Source organism: Siphateles boraxobius, unplaced genomic scaffold (genome assembly GCF_051911475.1).
Source record: "Siphateles boraxobius isolate OS27281-9 unplaced genomic scaffold, OSU_SipBor_1 47, whole genome shotgun sequence".
Taxonomy (NCBI): Eukaryota; Metazoa; Chordata; class Actinopteri; order Cypriniformes; family Leuciscidae; genus Siphateles; species Siphateles boraxobius.
In genome coordinates, this window is record NW_027509108.1 from 712501 (window position 1) to 733412 (window position 20912).

At 38.1% G+C, this 20912-nt stretch overlaps 2 protein-coding genes across 2 annotated transcripts in view; both read right to left on the bottom strand.

The window, feature by feature from the left end:
• The window catches only part of samd1b (sterile alpha motif domain containing 1b), a 15422-nt gene extending 9812 nt beyond the window's left edge, over positions 1-5610 (bottom strand). Inside the window, exons 1-2 of the mRNA XM_077201320.1 lie at positions 4473-5610; positions 2474-2720 (exon numbers count right to left, since the gene is read on the bottom strand). Of these exons, the coding sequence (XP_077057435.1) occupies positions 2474-2720; positions 4473-5522 (1297 nt within the window). The 5' untranslated portion in view covers positions 5523-5610. The remainder of the gene's footprint in view (positions 1-2473; positions 2721-4472) is intronic.
• Positions 5611-9970: 4360 nt separating this feature from the next.
• The window catches only part of prkacab (protein kinase, cAMP-dependent, catalytic, alpha, genome duplicate b), a 29022-nt gene continuing 18080 nt past the window's right edge, over positions 9971-20912 (bottom strand). Inside the window, exons 6-10 of the mRNA XM_077201321.1 lie at positions 17060-17186; positions 16090-16185; positions 14406-14528; positions 14119-14283; positions 9971-11298 (exon numbers count right to left, since the gene is read on the bottom strand). Coding sequence (XP_077057436.1) covers positions 11173-11298; positions 14119-14283; positions 14406-14528; positions 16090-16185; positions 17060-17186 — 637 coding nt within the window. The 3' untranslated portion in view covers positions 9971-11172. The remainder of the gene's footprint in view (positions 11299-14118; positions 14284-14405; positions 14529-16089; positions 16186-17059; positions 17187-20912) is intronic.

Genomic DNA, 20912 nt, shown 5'->3' on the forward strand with positions numbered 1-20912 from the left:
CCCTGCCCTTGATAAAACACAGTGCACTAACACCAGCAGCTGACATGGCACCCCAGACCATCACTGACTGTGGGTACTTGACACTGGACTTCTGGCATTTTGGCATTTCCTTCTCCCCAGTCTTCCTCCAGACTCTGGCACCTTGATTTCCGAATGACATGCAAAACTGAGCAACAGTCCAGTGCTGCTTCTCTGTAGCCCAGGTCAGGCGCTTCTGCCGCTGTTTCTGGTTCAAAAGTGGCTTGACCTGGGGAATGTGGCACCTGTAGCCCATTTCCTGCACACGCCTGTGCACGGTGGCTCTGGATGTTTCTACTCCAGACTCAGTCCACTGCTTCCGCAGGTCCCCCAAGGTCTGGAATCGTTCCTTCTCCACAATCTTCCTCAGGGTCCGGTCACCTCTTCTCGTTGTGCAGCGTTTTTTGCCACACTTTTTCCTTCCCACAGACTTCCCACTGAGGTGCCTTGATACAGCACTCTGGGAACAGCCTATTTGTTCAGAAATTTCTTTCTGTCTCACCCTCTTCCTTGAGGGTGTCAATGATGGCCTTCTGGACAGCAGTCAGGTCGGCAGTCTTACCCATGATTGCGGTTTTGAGTAATGAAACAGGCTGGGAGTTTTTAAAAGCCTCAGGAATCTTTTGCAGGTGTTTATAATTAATTAGTTGATTCAGATGATTAGGTTAATAGCTTGTTTAGAGACCCTTTTCATGATATGCTAATTTTTTGAGACAGGAATTTTGGGTTTTCATGAGCTGTATGCCAAAATCATCAGTATTAAAACAATAAAAGACCTGAAATATTTCAGTTGGTGTGCAATGAATCTAAAATATATGAAAGTTTAATTTTTATCATTACATTATGGAAAATAATTAACTTTTTCACAATATGCTAATTTTTTGAGAAGGACCTGTATATATATATGGCAGTTTTTCCCCATGGTATCAATGTCAAAATTGTGGCTAGTAACTAGTGGAAAACCACAGCAGCTGTTGAGCAAAAAAGTGTCAAGACTTGTGAGGGATTCTTTTTTTGTTTTTACTTGGTTACCACATAAAGCAACAAACAAAAATATCCATAAAAAGTCCAAACAACTTAAAACAACTAACGCACACAAAAATACCTTCCACACGCACTTCCTAAGCATCTCACACAGCGAAACAACTCGGCATCTTTCCATCTGGGTAAAGTCATGTTCAGATTAGACTGACGGCAAAAAATTAGGTTTTTACGACAATTGTATTCAGTGTGTCTCTTGCTATGATGTTGACATTACAGTGGAAACGAAGATACACCAGATAATGGCTGTCCAAACACACTGATCTGATTTCATTACTTCCAAAATGACAATGTGGACAGTCAATGCGAAAAACAACTCTGATCTCAGCGCAGTGTGAGCAAACCCTTAGTAATGCTTTACTTTCATCCTCCATTGTGGTCAAGATATCATCTAAACTTATTAAAAGCCATGAGCAAAACATATGTTTTTATCTTTTGTATTAGGTCTACACTTCATTCTGAGCAGGGCTGTGTTACTACGGTATAAATTCCACTTCCTGTCAATCTGATTTCACTTCCTGTGGGCTGTGGCCAATCCTAACTCATGATGTGAATGGAAGCTCGCTCTTAAGCCTTGATGAGTGGATATTAACAGAGCTTATTAAAGCATTGATTTGAGCGTAACATTAAAAATCATTGTCACAAATTCTGCTACTCTTTCATTTAATGACAATCAGTTTAGTTTCAGTAAAACAAAGGAAGATTGTGCTCTGAAAAATCATCCAAACCCTTATTTAGTACCTAAGAAATTAAATGTGTATTTAATCTGATGTACAGAAAACACCGTATTAAAAAAAAAAATTTAATCAATACTGTGGTCTTGTTTTCTAGTACAAAAATGGGAAACACTTTACAATAAGGTTTATTAGTTTAACATTAGTTAACTGCCTTAGTTAACGTGAACTATATGAACAATACTTCTACAGCATTTATTCATCTTAGTTAATATTAATTTCAACATTTACTAATACTTTATTAAAATCAAAGGTTGTGTTTGTTAACATTAGTTAATGCACTGTGAACATCAAGAAACAATGAACAGCTGTAGTTTTATTAACTAACATTAACAAAGATTAATAAATACTGTAACAAATGTATTGCTCATTGTTAGTGTATGTTAGTTAATACATTAACTAATGAACCAGATTGTAAAGTGTTACCCAAAAATCTAAACCTAAAAAATATCTAAAATCTAAAAACAAGAAAAATTTACTTGAGAAGCAGAATTTTATATCAAGATATTTATATAAAATATCTAACATGCGTATTATTCTTTAACACCGCTTACAAAGAGTTTTCCTTGTTTTAAGCACAAACAAGTTAATGCTTTAAACAAGCCATGTTAAAAATATTATCCGGAATAACTGATCCTAATTTAGCACTAGGAAAGTGTTTTCCAGCATGAAACGAGTACCTGGACTTCCCGCATCGTCTTCCTCCTGCTGCTGGTGTGACGACTCCAGCGATGACGGCTTCCCCTCAGACGTCACTGCTGATTGGCTGAGCTCCGGGTCATGTGACATCGGGTCAGTTTTGACCCCTGTGGGATCTTCATCTGGGATGGTCTTGGGATCGTCCTCGGCTGAGCCGGAGATGTTTTCCTCTGGGATATTCTTCTCCTCTCCCTCTCCCTCCATCCTCTCTTCCTCCTTCACCTCCTCCTGACAGGCACACACACACACACACACACACACACACACACTTACTTATGGACACTCAACATTATAAAGCATTACTGAATGCTTTATTTCAGAGTGAAGTGAGAAGGATCCGATGACTGTACCTTATTTCACATCGCTGTGAATGTACGGGAAAGACAATAAAAAAAAACTATTCACTCTTAATAACACTCCAATATGGGAAAAAAGGCCAAATAAACGGTTACAATGTGCAGCCCTCAAACCAAACGGCTGTTTGTGTGTGAGTGTTTGTGAGTGTGTGTATGTTAGTGTTTATGTGTGAATGAGTGTATGTGAGTGTGTGTGTGTGTGTGAGAGTGAGTATGTGTGTGAGTGTGAGTATGTGTATGTATGTGAGTGAGTCTATGTGTACGAGGGTGTGTGTGTGTGTGTGTGTGTGGGGGGGGGGGGGGTGAATTACACATTATGGGAATAACATGTCCCTACAAAGATGCCGAAATTCTTGTCCTTGAGGGAACAACTTTTGGTTGCTTATTTTGCAAGCTTATGAATGTTTTTTTAAGTAAAAGTGCACATGTGTTGGGTAGGTTTAGTGTAAGGGGATATAATATACTGTTTAAACATACAGTATAAACATTATTATGACACATGTAAAGTCCACAAAACACAATGTACGTGTGTGTGTGTGTGTGTGTGTGTGTGTGTGTGTGTGTGTGTGTGTGTGTGTGTGTGTCCTCGTGCGCGACCTCCATCCTCTGCACGATCGCGGTGAAAACCTGCAACTGCCCGAAACAACATCCGCTACAGACTCTCTCGTCACTGTCACTGATAACAACGATTTGAGCACGTACTAAGACATTTGAGCACGTACTAAGTAACTCAGTGGGTTTCATAATCAATTCAGCGGTAGTGTGTAAGTGAGCGGGACAGAGCTTGATAAATCTGATCAACGCAGAGAATATAACAAACAACAGCGAGAAAGAAGGAGAAAAAAACCCCAACAACCAACCGCACATCGCTCAAACTGACTGGATGAACGGAACTAAGAAGCTTATAAACGCTCGCGCTCGTCATGCAGCGAATTTCCGCCATCGCATCTGCTTTTACCTCGTATGACCGAAGTATCGCCCGAGAAAGCAAACGCGAGCCTCGGATCCCACCCTCCCTCCCTCCCTCTCGTTCACATTTTCCGTGCGCGACTAACTTAACAGACACCGCCTAGTGAAAAATATCCACCACAACTTTAACAGAAAATAATCATCGGCCCTGTCTGTGAATATGTCGCGTGCTGTCAGTCCGCGCGCAGACATCAATGTTTCATCAGCACGTCTGATTCTCGTCAAACGCGCTTTTGCTTTTGTGTATTGAGTGTCTGTCTATTAGAGCAACAGAACAAGAGAAGCGACGGTGTCTTTCTCGCGCGCACGCACGCACGCACGCGAGTCCGCACCTTTTGTGCTGAGAGAGACGCTGAAGTGAAACAGGGCAACGCAGATACAGTTGCGTGTCGAGCGCAACACAACACACAACTGATGTGGAATCGTTTGCACACACACAACACGACCACAAATAAACAAGCACACGCGTGACACACAGTTTTTGGGTGTCTGGCGCACACTTGCACGCAAGAAAAGAGCGGAAATCGGATGCGCTTTTTTTTCTTTCGCTTTTTCCATCAATTATTTAGGCTATACGAAAGATTGGGGTGTAGCGCCGCGCGCGTGTGTAGCGCTACTGCACGCGCAAGGACGTGTTGGAAATATTAAGTTATACCTTTTTCGCGATATGTCTGTCCTGCAGCGCGCTCTTCAGGAGTCGCGCGGACGGCGGCTTGTTGGCCCTCGCGTGGAGAGCGATGTGGCCGAGACGCGTCCTGCGCAGGCGACCCCTCTCGAGCTCGCGCTCCAGCACCACTTTAACGCGGTTGCGGGTCAGCTTTTCCCCCGGCATCCCGCTCTGTGTGCTGAGGAAGCCCAGGATCTCCTTCAGCCCAGGTGGCGCGTGGCCCCGTGTTGCGGCGGAGCCCCGGGACAGACTTCGGACCGCGGCAACCAGTCTATCGCCTAAATCAGCACTGTTTTCATCCAGAGACTCCGAGACACGCACACAAGAGCCCTTGAGTTTGGGTTTCGGCGAGGCGGGGGGCTTGCTAATCGTAGCCGGACTACTCGAGCAAGTTTCCCGCTCCTCCTCTTCATCATTATTATCGGTGCCTTCATGGACTGCGCCGCGCGTCTCGCCTCTTGAAGCATCGCTTTCGCCCTCCGCCTCGGTGACTAATCTCTTGTCCTTCGACGCACTTGCTTTCACGCTCCCCGGGGAACACACCGTCGCGCCGCAACTAACAAAACTGTTTCCGCTCGGTTGTGTTACAATCTTTTCATCCTTTTCGAGATTGGAGGGCGAGGTTTGAGGAGGCAGCGGTTCAGAAGAACACAAGCTCTCAGCACTTTCCTCCTTCTTCTCCTCCTCCTCTTCCTCGCACTCTTCTTCTTGGTCCGTGAGACTCAGCGCGCTGTCGCCGTTGTTATTGAAACTGGCGTGTTTGGTTTGCTCGCGCGTGGACTCGGTTTGCTCGCTTCTCTTTCTGCATTTTCTTTGCACTTTCGCAGCGTTCCTGTAGGAAATGGAGCCCTTGTAGCTAACTTTCAGCACAGTTTGCTCCTGGATCAGTTTTTCTAGTTCAGCCCTGGTGTTGTCCGGGTCTGACCCGTGTCTTCTTCGGACCATTCGGCAGATTCTTTCCAGGTCCGGTCGGGCTTTTCTCGAGCGCAGGGAGTCGATGGTCTCCAGGATCCATTCTCGGTATTTTGGTTCCGACATGTTGCGGCTCTGGTTCTGTTGGCCGAGCGTCTCTCTCTTGTCCCCGAAGTGATCCGCTGCGAGCCCGGCTGGGAATGAAGCGGAAGCCTCGCTCTACGCCTGCGTTATGCGCGCTTAAGGTGGACTACTTGCGAAGAGAACCATCCGCTATACGCTCTTCGCTTATTTAAGGTGGTATTGCAGAGTTACGCGTTTTGCGCACCTCGTCAACGCTCGCGCTGCAGTCCATTACACCTAATCCAACATTTCGACAAATCCAGGCACAACGACAAATCCAGTCACAAAGGTCTTTTTTGTTGTTGTTGTAATTGAGATTTATACATCATCTGAAAGCTGAATAAATATTCTTTCCATTGATGTATGGTTTGTTGGGATATAGGCCGATAGAATATTTGGCCGAGATACAACTGTTTGAAAATCTGGAATCTGAGGATGCAAAAGAATCTAAATATTGAGAAAACTGCCTTTAAAGTTGTCCATTTATGTTCGCGATTTGCTGCATCCACTCACAATAACATTTTATATATTTACGGTAGGAAGTTTACAAAATATCTTCATGAAACATGATCTTTACTTAATATCCTACTGATTTTTGGCATATATTTTTGTAAATTTTGACCCCTAAAATGTATTGTTGGCTATTCCCACAAATACCAGTGCGACTTGTGACTGGTTTTGTGGTCCAGGGTCACATATGTGATCTATATATATATATAAAAATAAACTTTTCTTTTACATTCTGTACCATTTTCTTACATTAGTTTATATTTATATTTCTGATGTGTGTACTTTTCGAATGAGAGACTAAATTTCGTTGTATAACTATACAATTACAAACAAACATATTAAATTAAAATTAAATTAAAAAGCTGAGTATTGAAAGGTTAGATGACCGATGGCTCTCAAGTCACTGCCAGATGTTAACAGATAACTGCAACAAAATATTATGGGGGAAAACATTATCTACGAGCCAAAATGAATAATAAAACGAGCTAAACATTTAATTAAAGTCCTAAATTATTTAATTAAAGAATGTGTGAACTAAAAAACTAAACTAAACTTTGCACAACACTAATTAGTGAAAACAGCATGAAGGAATTGATCTGAATAGATAAACCTAGCATCTATAGGCACAAAGTAACACGATTCAATTAATTATATTACATATTTTAAAATGCACATGGATACATTTGGAGAAAGCCTAGTGTTGCTTTCCAACATCTTTAACCGACAGATCTATACTAGTATGGGCAGACATCTCATGATCTTCTAAATCTTTCAATGAGTTATCTGTGCAGTTGTTTAATGCTTAAACAATACAAAGCTATCGTACATGATCAGCTGTACTTTATAATGCAAACATGCTTTACAAATTCAGAAGTGTTTCATCATGAATATGATGCCTGACCAGACCTATAATATACTTACCCTATTTTGGAGGTTCTGGAGCAGTGGGTGTGAAAGTCCACCCAACTCATCTCTCAGTCTTAATGAAAATTGGTGCAATGTTGACTATTGATGCCGATGTTGATTATTGATGCTGATGTTGATTATTGATACTGCTTTTGATTATTCTGTTGTTGTAGATTTTGATGCTGATGTTGATTATTGATGCTGATGTTGATTATTGCTGTTGTTGTAGATTTTGATGCTGATGTTGATTATCGATGCTGATGTTGATTATCGATGCTGATGTTCATTATTGCTGTTGTAGATTTTGATACTCATGTTGATTATTGATGCTGCTGATGATTATTCTGTTGTAGAATTTGATGCTGCTGATGATTATTCTGTTGTAGATTTTGATGCTGCTGTTGATTATTGATGCTGCTGATGATTATTTTGTTGTACATTTTGATGCTGATGTTGATTATTGATGCTGATGTTGATTTTTGATGCTGATGTTGATTTTTGATGCTGATGTTGATTTTTGATGCTGTTGTTGTAGGTTATTGATGCTGATGTTGATTATTGCTTTTGTAGATTTTGATGCTGATGTTGGTTATTGCTATTGTTGTAGATTATTGATGCTGATGTTGATTATTGCTGTTGTACATTTTGATGCTGATGTTGATTATTGATGCTGATGTTGATTATTGCTGTTGTTGTATATTTTGATGCTGATGTTGATTATTGATGCTGATGTTGATTTTTGATGCTGATGTTGATTATTGCTGTTGTTGTAGATTATTGATGCTGATGTTGATTATTGCTGTTGTACATTTTGATGCTGATGTTGATTTTTGATGCTGATGTTGATTATTGCTGTTGTTGTAGATTATTGGTGCTGATGTTGGTTATTGCTGTTGTACATTTTGATGCTGATGTTGGTTATTGATGCTGATGTTGATTATTGCTGTTGTAGATTTTGATGCTGATGTTGATTATTGATGCTGATGTTGATTATTGCTGTTGTTGTAGATTTTGATGCTGATGTTGATTATTGATGCTGATGTTGATTTTTGATGCTGATGTTGATTATTGCTGTTGTTGTAGATTATTGATGCTGATGTTGATTATTGCTGTTGTACATTTTGATGCTGATGTTGATTATTGATGCTGATGTTGATTTTTGATGCTGATGTTGATTATTGCTGTTGTTGTAGATTATTGGTGCTGATGTTGGTTATTGCTGTTGTACATTTTGATGCTGATGTTGGTTATTGATGCTGATGTTGATTATTGCTGTTGTAGATTTTGATGCTGATGTTGATTATTGATGCTGATGTTGATTATTGCTGTTGTTGTAGATTTTGATGCTGATGTTGATTATTGATGCTGATGTTGATTTTTGATGCTGATGTTGATTATTGCTGTTGTTGTAGATTATTGATGCTGATGTTGATTATTTCTGTTGTACATTTTGATGCTGATGTTGATTATTGATGCTGATGTTGATTATTGCTGTTGTTGTAGATTTTGATGCTGATGTTGATTATTGATGCTGATGTTGATTTTTGATGCTGATGTTGATTATTGCTGTTGTTGTAGATTATTGGTGCTGATGTTGGTTATTGCTGTTGTACATTTTGATGCTGATGTTGATTATTGATGCTGATGTTGATTATTGCTGTTGTACATTTTGATGCTGATGTTGATTATTGATGCTGATGTTGATTATTGCTGTTGTTGTAGATTTTGATGCTGATGTTGATTATTGATGCTGATGTTGATTTTTGATGCTGATGTTGATTATTGCTGTTGTTGTAGATTATTGATGCTGATGTTGATTATTGCTGTTGTTGTAGATTATTGGTGCTGATGTTGGTTATTGCTGTTGTTGTAGATTATTGCTGCTGATGTTGGTTATTGATGCTGATGTTGATTATTGCTGTTGTAGATTTTGATGCTGATGTTGATTAGTGATGTTTATGTGGGTTATTGCTGTTGTAGATCTTGATGCTGATGTTGGTTATTGATGCTGATGTTGATTATTGCTGTTGTTGTAGATTTTGATGCTGATGTTGATTATTGATGCTGATGTTGATTGTTGTGCTGATGTTGATTTTTGATGCTGATGTCGATTATTGATGCTGATGTTGATTGTTGTGCTGATGTTGGTTATTGATGCTGATGTTGATTATTGCTGTTGTAGATTTTGATGCTGATGTTGATTATTGATGCTTATGTGGGTTATTGCTGTTGTAGATTTTGATGATGATGTTGGTTATTGCTATTGTTGTAGATTATTGATGCTGATGTTGATTATTGCTGTTGATTATTGATGCTGATGTTGATTTTTGATGCTGATGTTGATTTTTGATGCTGATGTCGATTATTGCTGTTGTTGTTGGTTATTGATGCTGATGTTGATTATTGCTGTTGTATATTTTGATGCTGATGTTGATTATTGATGCTTATGTGGGTTATTGCTGCTGTTTTAGATTATTGCTGTTGCTTATTGCTGCTACTGTGGTTATTGGTTGTGGATTATTGCTGCTGCTGTTGTGGTTATTGGTTGTTGATTATTGCTGCTGCTGTTGTGGTTATTGGTTGTTGATTATTGCTGCTGCTGTTGTGGTTATTGGTTGTTGATTACTTGCTAATGCAAATACATACACGACACGCTGCTCTGAGCAAGTAAGACATGCTACTGCTGTACAATATAGCATACATGAATAACCCGTAGCAGATCTATACAGGTGGAGCTGGGGAAAGTGGAGGGTTTCTGAAAGCGTACTGCAACTGTTACAGCAAATGCTGATCAGTATTTGAAGGTTGAGCAGCGAGCTCATTGGCTACTGATACAGCAGGAACTGATCAGCTGTGCCCTATAGAGAATGATGCGATTACAAGCAGATTGAGTTAAGGACCAATCAGTCTGCGCCATCTAGAGTTTCATGACTTCTACCTCAGTATGACAGCATGCCAAATAGGACAGAAGCTGCAGACAGGATGAAAATTACTAAAATATTAAGTGCTTACACATAAAAGAACGTGAAACCTGCTTGGTATTTATAGTAATACTTTATTGGAATGATTCTTGTGGTGCAAAATATCACAATTAACTTGAACCATGTCCTCAGGAGTAAGCACTGGTATCCACTGAGTTCACCTCCAGCTTAGAGGAGATATTTGTAGCCTAGAGAGTTGCGTGTAAGAAATTCTCACCCAAAAAGGAGCCAGATGCTCTGCACCCATTCAGAGAGAAGACTTTGCCTATTTAAAAATGCAGAAATGGAAGAATGAAGGGGGAAGAAATGGCGAAAATGGAGAAAGCAATGCGGCGGGCTCATTTGTCGACCGCAAGACTTCGCCTTGTCAATCACGCAAAGTGTTTGTGCGATTTCGTCAGGTACTAGAAAGGTATAACCCAATGAGAACCGTAACAATTATAGTATTAACAATACTAAACCAACGAAAGGAAAACATTCATCCCCTCCTCTGAACGAAGGGTTGACACGGTCCGCTGTCGACTGCTATCTGTCAGCTAGAATCAATGAAACGACTGATGAGCCAAAATATTGACACTTGTAGGATTTCATGGCACATTTCATAGGTGAAAGTTCAAAGTTCATCAGTGAATATTTTACAGAGCGCAGTGGACCTACAGCTGAAAGAAGAAAAAGAAAAGAAGTGCTCATATTATGAAATCATGGCTTTTTTTCTATGCCATTTTCACTTCGTCATCCCTTTCAGTGCATTTTAAGAATAAAGAAACACATGACAGTATACAGGACCAAAAATATTTCGGTTATTACACAGGAATACATATTTTTATCGTTCTTTTTTTTTTCTTCTATTTTTCTGTATGGTTGTTATTATGGTGACCTAGTGGAGAACTTGCACCTTAGTGGTAACTGTTCAAGATTAGAGATTTAACTAATCCAGTCTGTTTTTGTGCGGCAACAACAATCCCAGTCCACAGGCCAACAATTACACCCTATCAAATCCATCATGATTAATATCACATGAACAGAGATTTAAAAAAAAAAAAAAAGAGAGAGAAAATTGCAAACATGATTAAAATAGAGGAGATGATAAAGGCCTCACTGTTTATCCCTGGAGGTCTTCTCTGGACTCTTCCGCTGGTTTCTCCGCTGTTTTACAGGAGGAAGGGTCGGTTTTTAAGATTCATGCACTTTTTCTCCTTCTCTCTCTCTTTCTCTCCACCTATATCACTCGCTCTGATTTCTATAGTTTCTTCCCTTTAGAATTCGGCAAATTCTTTTGCGCACTTCTCCGTGAACGACACACGGATCTCCTCTTCCTCGTAGTCGTCGAAGTTGCTGGTGTCCCCGGGTCCTCTGCATTTAGGCACAAATGGGGCCTCCACCTGCCAAAACACACACGGAGAGAGATACATTTACCTGATCTTGACCCTTGTGGACATTTTCGGCTTTTTCAGGTTTTTTTTTTTTTAATCACTTTGCCTGTGTTAATGCTAACTGCATACAATTTGGCACAAGTGTGTATTTTTATTGAAATATTACTAATTCACCGCCATTTCCTTTGAAAAATCTTTTTTGCACTAGGTACAAAAAAACTTCCTTCTTAGCGCCTTTTGGACAAAAATGGCCCCATTGAAACCCAATAAAAATGCAATTTTTTTTTTATCCCAGGGCCATTTAACTATGATGCAATTTTTGTTAAGATGCTTTCATTCGGTTGACAAGGCTTCAACATTTAAATTTTAAAAAAATTGTATCAGATGGTGCCATTTTTTCAGGTTTGGCCTATAAAGCAAATGCTCGCTTTATTCCTGTTTTCTGCTTCGACATAAGACCCAGTTGGATAAATTGTGCAACAATAATTGTGTGGGTGTGTTGGTATGGATGTCTGAGTGTGGTTTGTATGTGTGTAATAAAAAAATGTGTGTGTGTGTGTTTGTGTTTGTAATATTGAGAGAGAAAAACTCAACTGCAAATCTAAAATCCAATCACTGTATGCACCAGTGGAGTTTTGCTGGAAACTAATGGGGAAAATCTGTTACTGGGCCCAAACAAAATCTTACCGAAAGCTCATTTTTTGAGATATCAACCTATAATTTGGAACACAACTTGTTTAGATTTATGGCTTTGATTTTATATCAGTTTTGGAGTTCAACTTGTTTCATAAAATATATATTTTATATAAAATAATGTTCATTAATAATTTTCATAAACTTTTTGGATTTACTTATTAATTTTGTTTTACTTCGGCAATAATCTGTCAAGGGTCCTCTTTAAAATGATACTAAACTTAAGTCTGTGCTCCCAAGATTCAAATTGTTATGACAGTTGTTTGACTCTATATAGCTAGTTGAAACTTTTTTAATCGATGCACAAGCGTTAAAAATTTCACGCTTGATATTTACATTTGAGCATGAAATAATCGCCAAAATCAATATAAAGTATTTCTTCGCTCATATTTTACACTCCCCTATGTTTTTGAGTAAAATTAGCAAAATTACACCGAATATTTGATATGTTTCTGTTCATCTAACCGCATTGGTCATAATTTGTGCTTGCGATTTACTTTCGACGTGGATCATATATTATTTTTCAAACTGCATATCGATTAACAGAGAAAAGCGTTAATACTATTTGTTTAAAATATGTGGATTTGAGCTGCACAACGGTTTTTTTTGTTTCAGACAACTACAGACAACTAAACTAAATATAATTTACTAGAGGTTCTGACAAAATGATAATTGCTGCAGTCCATTTAAAAGGTGTAATTTCTAACTAATCTGAATGAATTATTTAAAAAGAAAATCGGGTTGAGTGAATGATTTAATGACTTACGCATAAATATTTCACTTGTTTCATTACTAGATAAATCAGAACAAATGACTTGAATGGATTTATTGTGTGTAAATGTGTTGTTGGTTATTTCTTAAGTGAATAAAAACAGTCGAGAAAGACCACACGTGTGTAACAGTATCACTGGATCCTGATATTCCTGCTGTATGTGTTTTTAATGTTAATCAAACAACAAAAGACAAGGAAATCACTCACTGAATAGCTTTTGTAACTTTAATAAGGATTCATCTTTCATCTTAATTTATAGTCAAATATGCAATGTTATTTTACATTTGATTTCTTTATTCAGTTTATGTACCTGAAAACTAATGTAAACTAAAAAGCATTTGTATCTTTGCTCTATTGTATTTATTTGTGCTGTGTAGTTTGATTATTTGTTCTTACTTTCTTTATCTTTATATGACAACAGTCCGTTTTCTGCTGAACGTAGCACATACCGAACTGTACCGAAACCGTGACCTTAAAAACCGTGAGCACTCACGGTTTCACGTTTACATTTAATATTAAGCATTTTATGTACTGATTCCATTTAGTCTTTTCTCTTCAAAATGTTTGTTTCCGCATCAAAAAGACATTAGCTGCGTTTCCGTTTACCCTTCAAATGGCGCAAATTGAAATTGGGATTTGAAAATACACCAAATGGAAACAAGTACATTTTGCAAAACCTCCCATATATCGCAAAAAGGTTTTTACGCTCGCGTGAGGTGGTTTTTCAGGCAATTCGAAAAAGAAATATTTCGCAAAACTACAATGGAAACAGTCGATCATTCTTTAAAGATGGCGCGGTGTGTTTTGACAGAAGACGAGACAGAGTTCTTCATTAAAATCATAAAAGACAAAAGAATTACAGGAATACTGGTTTCTAAACAACAACAAAAAAACACAATCAAGACCTCGAAGCAGAAATATAAGTATAAGGTATCTTATATAAGGTATATAAGTATCATAAGTGTAAGGGGCTTTTCTCTCCATTAATGCTTGGATAACACGCCTACGTCTCCTTCCATTAATAATAATGTCTAGTGCGGTGGCTGGCATATACATAAACCTACCAACATCCGTCGCCATGATTATTGGAAGGACTTATCGCGAGAGGAAAAAATTATGTTTTAGCTGCAAAACATCAGTTAATGGAAACGCCGTCATTTTGCAAACGTTTTTCATCGACAATATCGAAAAATTTGGTGTAAATCTGTAAAGGAAACGGCTATTGTCTGCTCTACAACATGGAATAACAATCGTGACTTTCTTCCATAAACGTTGCAGTGGTGTGAACGCAGCTTTACAGGTCAAAACCCTGAATAATACGTCAGATTACGGTCAGTGATGAAGGGATGGTGTGTGTTTCTCACCCTCCGCTGGTAAATGGCTATCCAGTCAGTAGTGGAGAACCACTTGTGTCCTTTAATGTCGTTCACTCCGTTTTTAAGGTTTCCGAAGCGCTTGGTGAGGTCCACCTGTAACAGGTTCCTCAACAGGTCCTTCAGGTCCGAGCTGAAGTGCGACGGGAATCGTACCTGTCGAAAGAAACACGCAAAACTAAACTATCACAAGGAAAGTGGGTCGGGTTGAAGTCAAGAATCTCAGATATTGTCCGATTCGTTTAGAAATCGATAGGCTGTTTGTTTTGTTAAATCACCTTTCCTGAGACGATCTTTTCGTAGATCTGAATGGGTTGATCGGCGAAAAATGGAGGATAACCAGCCGCCATCTCGTACATCAACACACCCAGAGCCCACCAGTCCACCGCCTTATTATAACCCTAGCAGACACACACATCAGGAGCAGTTCAAGAGGACATGAAACACTGGGAAGAAGATTTGAACTAGTAGAAGAGGGATGAGATGAGATGCAAGTCATTCAAACTGAAACACGTCAAATGAATAGCAAACAATTCAGACACAATCGGTCAAAAGTTTGAAATAATTAAGTTGTTTTTGAAAGAAGTCTGTAATTCTCACCAAGGCTGCATTAATTTAATCAGTATACAGTAAAAACGGCAATATTGTGAAATATTATTACAACTGAACTGTTTTCTACATGTTAAAATGTCATTTATTCCTGTGATCAAAGCTGAATTTTCAGCATCATTACTCCAGTCTTCAGTGTCACATGATCCTTCAGAAATCACTCTAATATGAGGATTTGATGCTCAGGAAACATTTCTGATTATTATCAATGTTGAATAAAGTTGTGCCCTTTAATATTTTTGGTTGAAAATGCGAGACACTACCATTCAAAAGTTTGGGTTAAGTAAGATCAAATAAAAAATACTTTTATTCAGCAATAAATGCATTAAATTGATCAAAAGTGATAGTAAAATAAAAAATGTATTTAAAATAAATGCTGTTCTTTTGAACTTACTAAAGAATCCTGAAAAAAACATTTTCAGCATTGATAAAATAATAAATGTTCCTTGAGCATCAAGTCATCATATTAGAGTGATTTCTGAAGGATCATGTGACACTGAAGACTGGAGTAATGATGCTAAAATACAGCTTTGATCACAGGAATAAATTACATAGAAAACACATATTCACATAAAAAACACTTATTTTAAATTGTAATAATATTTCATGATATTACTAGTATTCTTGATCAAATAAATGCAGCCTTGGTGAGCAGAAGAGACCTTTACAAAAACAGAAAAAATATTTAATTATGTAATTATAAATGTAATTTTTCCAAACTTTTGAGCAATAGCGTCTATTATATTTTAATATTAAATTATGTTATTCAGACATAAAGTGTTTGGAGTAGCTGTGGAGCACAAAAGCATCTATCAGCTGAAAGCGAGATCCATGAACAGACTTTTGCAGTGAAAACGCTTTATTAAAGCAACACCAAGGAACTTTTCCTCTGCGGTCGCCCTACAGGTTGGAAGCGGAATTGTCCATTACCGCTGTCGTAAATAATTTAGCCTACCGCAGCCTAACTGTCGCACGCGCACACTCACTGTTTATCCAGCACCGGCTTTGGAATCAACGATGGCCACAGACAAGGTAGAGTATGATGCATGATTTTATGAAAGACATCACAAACGAAGAAAAACTATGTATGCCGTAAAGCAGTCGAATTTTGTAGTTCTTTTTGTGCTCCGGTTACTACCCGAAACCCGAAGTTACATAGTGCCAGTAAAAGCGATACAGACCACGTCAGGCTATGGCAGACGTGTCATTTAACCTATTGTAAGTCGATGTACCATCACAAGGGTCTTGGAAATATATAATGAAGGTTGAAAAACTACATAAGTGTTACTTTAATTATAATGTAAGTGCTATATTTGTGTTGCATTGTGAGGGAAACTAGGAAGCGAGGCTCACCTTGCTGAGGATGATCTCCGGGGCCAGATACTCCGGGGTCCCACACAACGTCCACGTGCGGCCCTTCACCCGCTTCGCGAAGCCAAAGTCTGTCACCTGGAACAGTCACACAGATGACGCGGTGATTTATGGCACATTTCTTTCAGGTCATTCTCATATTAGCCATAAGGGGGCAGTAATGGTGAGATCGTGAGCTGTGTGTGATTGAGAAAACATCACACACACACACACACACACACACACACACACACACACACACACACACACACACACACACACACACACACACACACACACACACACACACACACACACACACACACACACACACACACACACCTGACTTATTTTTTCTCACTTTTTAGGTTTCAGCAAAAATCACATTGATTTTGAAATGTTTCTGTTCATCTAACAGCAGTTGTCATAATCTGTGCTTGATTTACCCTTGACACGGATCATAAAATATTTTCCAATGGGCACAATATTAAGTATTTCAGTGAAAGGTGTGAAAAATACTTACTTTAAAATAAATACTGATGTAAAGTAGGTCACAAAGGTTGACATTTGCTCCATAAAGTAACGATAAAGTATTACAAATTGGGTTGTTATCCATGCTAATCAAGAAATTAAAGACTGTGAGTCCAAAGTGTTTCATATTAATTCCAGATTCTAACTGAATATTATATGATATTAAATATAAATATTCAATATAATATAAATATTACGAAGTTACGATGAATTTTATGTTTCGGTTCATCTAACACAACATTTGTTCAATTTAATCTTGAAAAAAATATTCAGATGAGCGTGAAAAATTGTTTGAAAACAGCCAGAATTGTGGCAGTCATATGAGAGGCAAATGAGAGTCGTCTTATTTTGAAAGGTATTTTTACTGTTCATTTGCTAAGCAATAAATATGAGTGTATCGTGAATTTGAACTCTTTTACAGTGTTATACTTGTGTTTATTACCTGGATGTATCCCTGCTGATCGATGAGGAGGTTCTCTGGTTTAAGGTCTCTGTAGATCAGGTCAAGGGCATGCAGATATTCAAACGTCAAAACTATTTGTGAAGCATAAAAGCGTGCATGGGGTTCACTGCAGAAAGAGAGAGAAACGAGGAGAAAACACAGCGTTACATAAAGGCATCAGCAATAATAAAGCAGATGGACTGAACCTCATCAGTGATTTACTGCATTAGGACACAATGTCATTGCAGAAAAACAAATAAATATTAAGCACGGAGTGAGATGAAGCCACAGTCTCACATTAGCATAGCTTTCAGGACAAATATCATTGAGTTTCCCTGAAGTCATCGTTTGGTTCTTTAACCCAAAGTTGTTTTATCCTCTATATTTGGCTAGACGAACACGAGTTAAAGCCAAAGAAATCAAGCACATATACAGATCGATGGGGCGACTGTTATGTGCCTATTGCTGATAAAATGTCGACTCATTTTTATGTTAATTTTTGAGGATTAAAAAACATACAAGTTAAACTACATGTACTGTAATTGACTCTCTTAAAAATAAAGGTTCTAGATATTTGGAGGGGAGGGTTCACAATGATGTCATAGAACCATTTTTAGTTCCTCATAGAACCTTCCAGTGAAGAGTTCTTTAAAAGAACCATTTTTTCCTTAATGTGAGGAACATTCTAAAAATCTAAAGAATACTTTTTCACTGGAACTATTGTTAAAGTTTCTTCACGGAACCATAAATCTTTTTTAAGTGTAGGTCTGATGATCAAATTTAGCATTTGGAATCACATTTTAAAGAGGCCAAAAACAGATTTAAAAATGTAATCTCAAATTACTTTTTTTCTCATTTACACACATGCAATTCAATCGGAGTCAAAATAAATATAAATGTGACCCGTTTTCCTTCTCAGCATTTGCTCTTTTGTAATTGCACATGTAAACTACGAGGCAGAGGTTTACACACATTTCTCATCAACCTTAAAACAGTTTGATTTAAAGGCTTTGCTCAAATGCCTGACAATTGTGATTTTTAAGAATGCGTTGAACCAGATAGTGACTGGAAAACACAAAGCAAACATGTGAACTCCTTCATTACACTGTAAAAAGTGAGCGGAGCAAGCATTTAATTCACGCGTTTTAAATCACAACATCATTCCTGTATTTCCACTTGTGTTTTTCGTGCTTTTGATGACTTCACCATGTGTAAAGTAGTCAGAGTGGAGAATGAATGGATGTGTGTGTGTATGGTTGTGTATTTTTTATTTTTTTATTTGCAAAACCTACATTTCAACCAAAATACAAATTTGATAACATAAAAAAAACAAGTAGGGGAATATAGATAAAACATTTATTATTAAATAATTTATTTAAAAATTGTTCTAAAATGTGGGTCGTTTTTAAATCTTTTGTATTAGAGGAGATTTTGAAAGGGATGATCATAGTAAACATGAATCCGAAGCAAATACTTTTTTTAAATAATCCGCTATTAATGTTTATATATATATATATATATATATATATACATATATATATATATATATATATATATATATACATATACATATATATATATATATATATATATGTGGTGTTTTTAATATGCTTTAAGACAAAGCATGTGTAATTTCATAAGTCGACACCATTGCTGAGTATTTTCCCCTTAAAACTGCAGTGAACCAAAGACAGTCTCAAAAACACGGTTTGAAATCGCTGGTGTTTCTGACGTCACAAACTACCTTGTAACCAATCAGATCAACGTGTGATCGTCAACCAGTGGATCTCTGAGCTGAGTGAGTGAGTGAGTGGAGGCGGGGCTAATTTGCAAAGATCTGCGTATAGTAAATGATGTAGAGTTACATTCAAGATATTTTAAGACATGAAGAATTTTTTTTCACAGGAGAAAAACGTTTAAAGTCCCTGAAAAGGCAATTTAAAGAAAAAATTCTAAACACATTATAAATGTTAGAAATGTATTGCTAAAACACATTACAAAGACTGTGAACTGTGAAGTACTGAATTGTGGAGTTAGAACGTTAAACAGTTTTTCACCATTGCTATTTTCCGGATTTTTTGGGCGGGTCTAAAACAGGGCTCGATGACGCACTGGAGCCCCTGAGCTCCTGGACACGCCCCTACTTGATGACGCGCTAGAGCCACTGAGGCTGGCCGGAGTGGCCGCTCCACTAACAATATAAATAGAGCACATTCATATCAGTTTGGCGCTCAATCGCGAGTTACTGTCAGTACTATTATAGTTACTACAGCGTACAGTTTGCTAGTTATATCTTCGTCACGGAAATGCATACTACCTGGATGCTATCATGTACAAAACAGATCGGTGTCCTTATTTAAATTTCCTAAAAACGATCACATCAAGAAGAGGTGGATTAATTTTGTGAAGAGCCACCTTGATGGAGAGCTGAGGATCACCGCCAAAACCCGCCTCTGTAGTGATCATTTTACACGGGATAGTTTTATAAACTTTCGTCGGAGACAACTGGGATTCACTGATAATCCGCTGTTACTGGTGAATGGGGCCGAACCGACTATCTCCCGCCTCGGCCTTTATCCTCCCGTTGCGCCGACGACTGGTGCCATCATCAGCAGTGCGTGCCCACCAATGAGTGTAAGTTTGTGTGCTTCTGTTATAACGTTAATCAACCTAATAAGCTGCTTGGAGCATCCATTCCGGCTGTAGCGGGTGACAGTTGAGTGTGGCAACGGCAGCTTTACCGCGAGTGGGCGTGGTTTCAGCGCAGCCAGTGGACACGCCCCCAGTGTTTGAGAGCAGAGACTACTGCTCATTTTTTCAAAATTTTAATAGCTTATTTTATGTACTTGCCGGCTTTTTTATCATTATCAAATGTAATTTCCGACATCAAAGACGAGTTTTAAGGGATACAATTATTGACTACAGGGGGACTTTTAAGGGTGAGTTCACCCAAAATTTAAAACACAAAAGAAGATATTTTGAAGAACGTCGGTAACCAAACAGTTGACGGCACCCATTGACTTCCATAGTATTTTTGTATTCCTACTATGGAAGTCAATGGGGTCCATCAACTGTTTGAATACCGGCAATCTACTAAATATATTTTGTGTTCAACAGAAGAAAAGAAACTCAGACAGGTTTGTTACAACATGAGGGTGAGTAAATGATGATTTTTGGGTGAACTATCCCTTTAAGAGCTTCTGTAGCTCCACCCCGTCTGTATTTCCACAGCATGAAGGGAAGATCTTACGGATTTATGAATGAACAGCTCGTTTTTATGAGGCGCCACGTAGGATTTAAATCAAACTTCGCTTATCAATACATACATAACACACGTGCATATACACCTATAAATTACTCGCATATACATGTATACTATTGGATGTTCAAAATACATATATGAAATACACGTGCACACTAATATGAAATCCATACCAATACATATTATGTTAGTAATGAATGCATATATACTTGTGAATAACTTGCATATACATATAAACTTGACGCACGCATACACCTATAAATACTCGCATATACATATAAACTTCCATGCATATACACCCATAAACACTCGCACATACATATAAACTTCCATGCATATACACCCATAAACACTCGCACATACATATAAACTTCCATGCATATACACCTATAAACACTTGCATATACATATAAACTTCCATGCATATACACCTATAAACACTCGCACATACATATAAACTTCCATGCATATACACCTGTAAACACTTGCATATACATATAAACTTCCATGCATATACACATATAAACACTTGCATATACATATAAACTTCCATGCATATACACCTATAAACACTTGCACATGCATATAAAC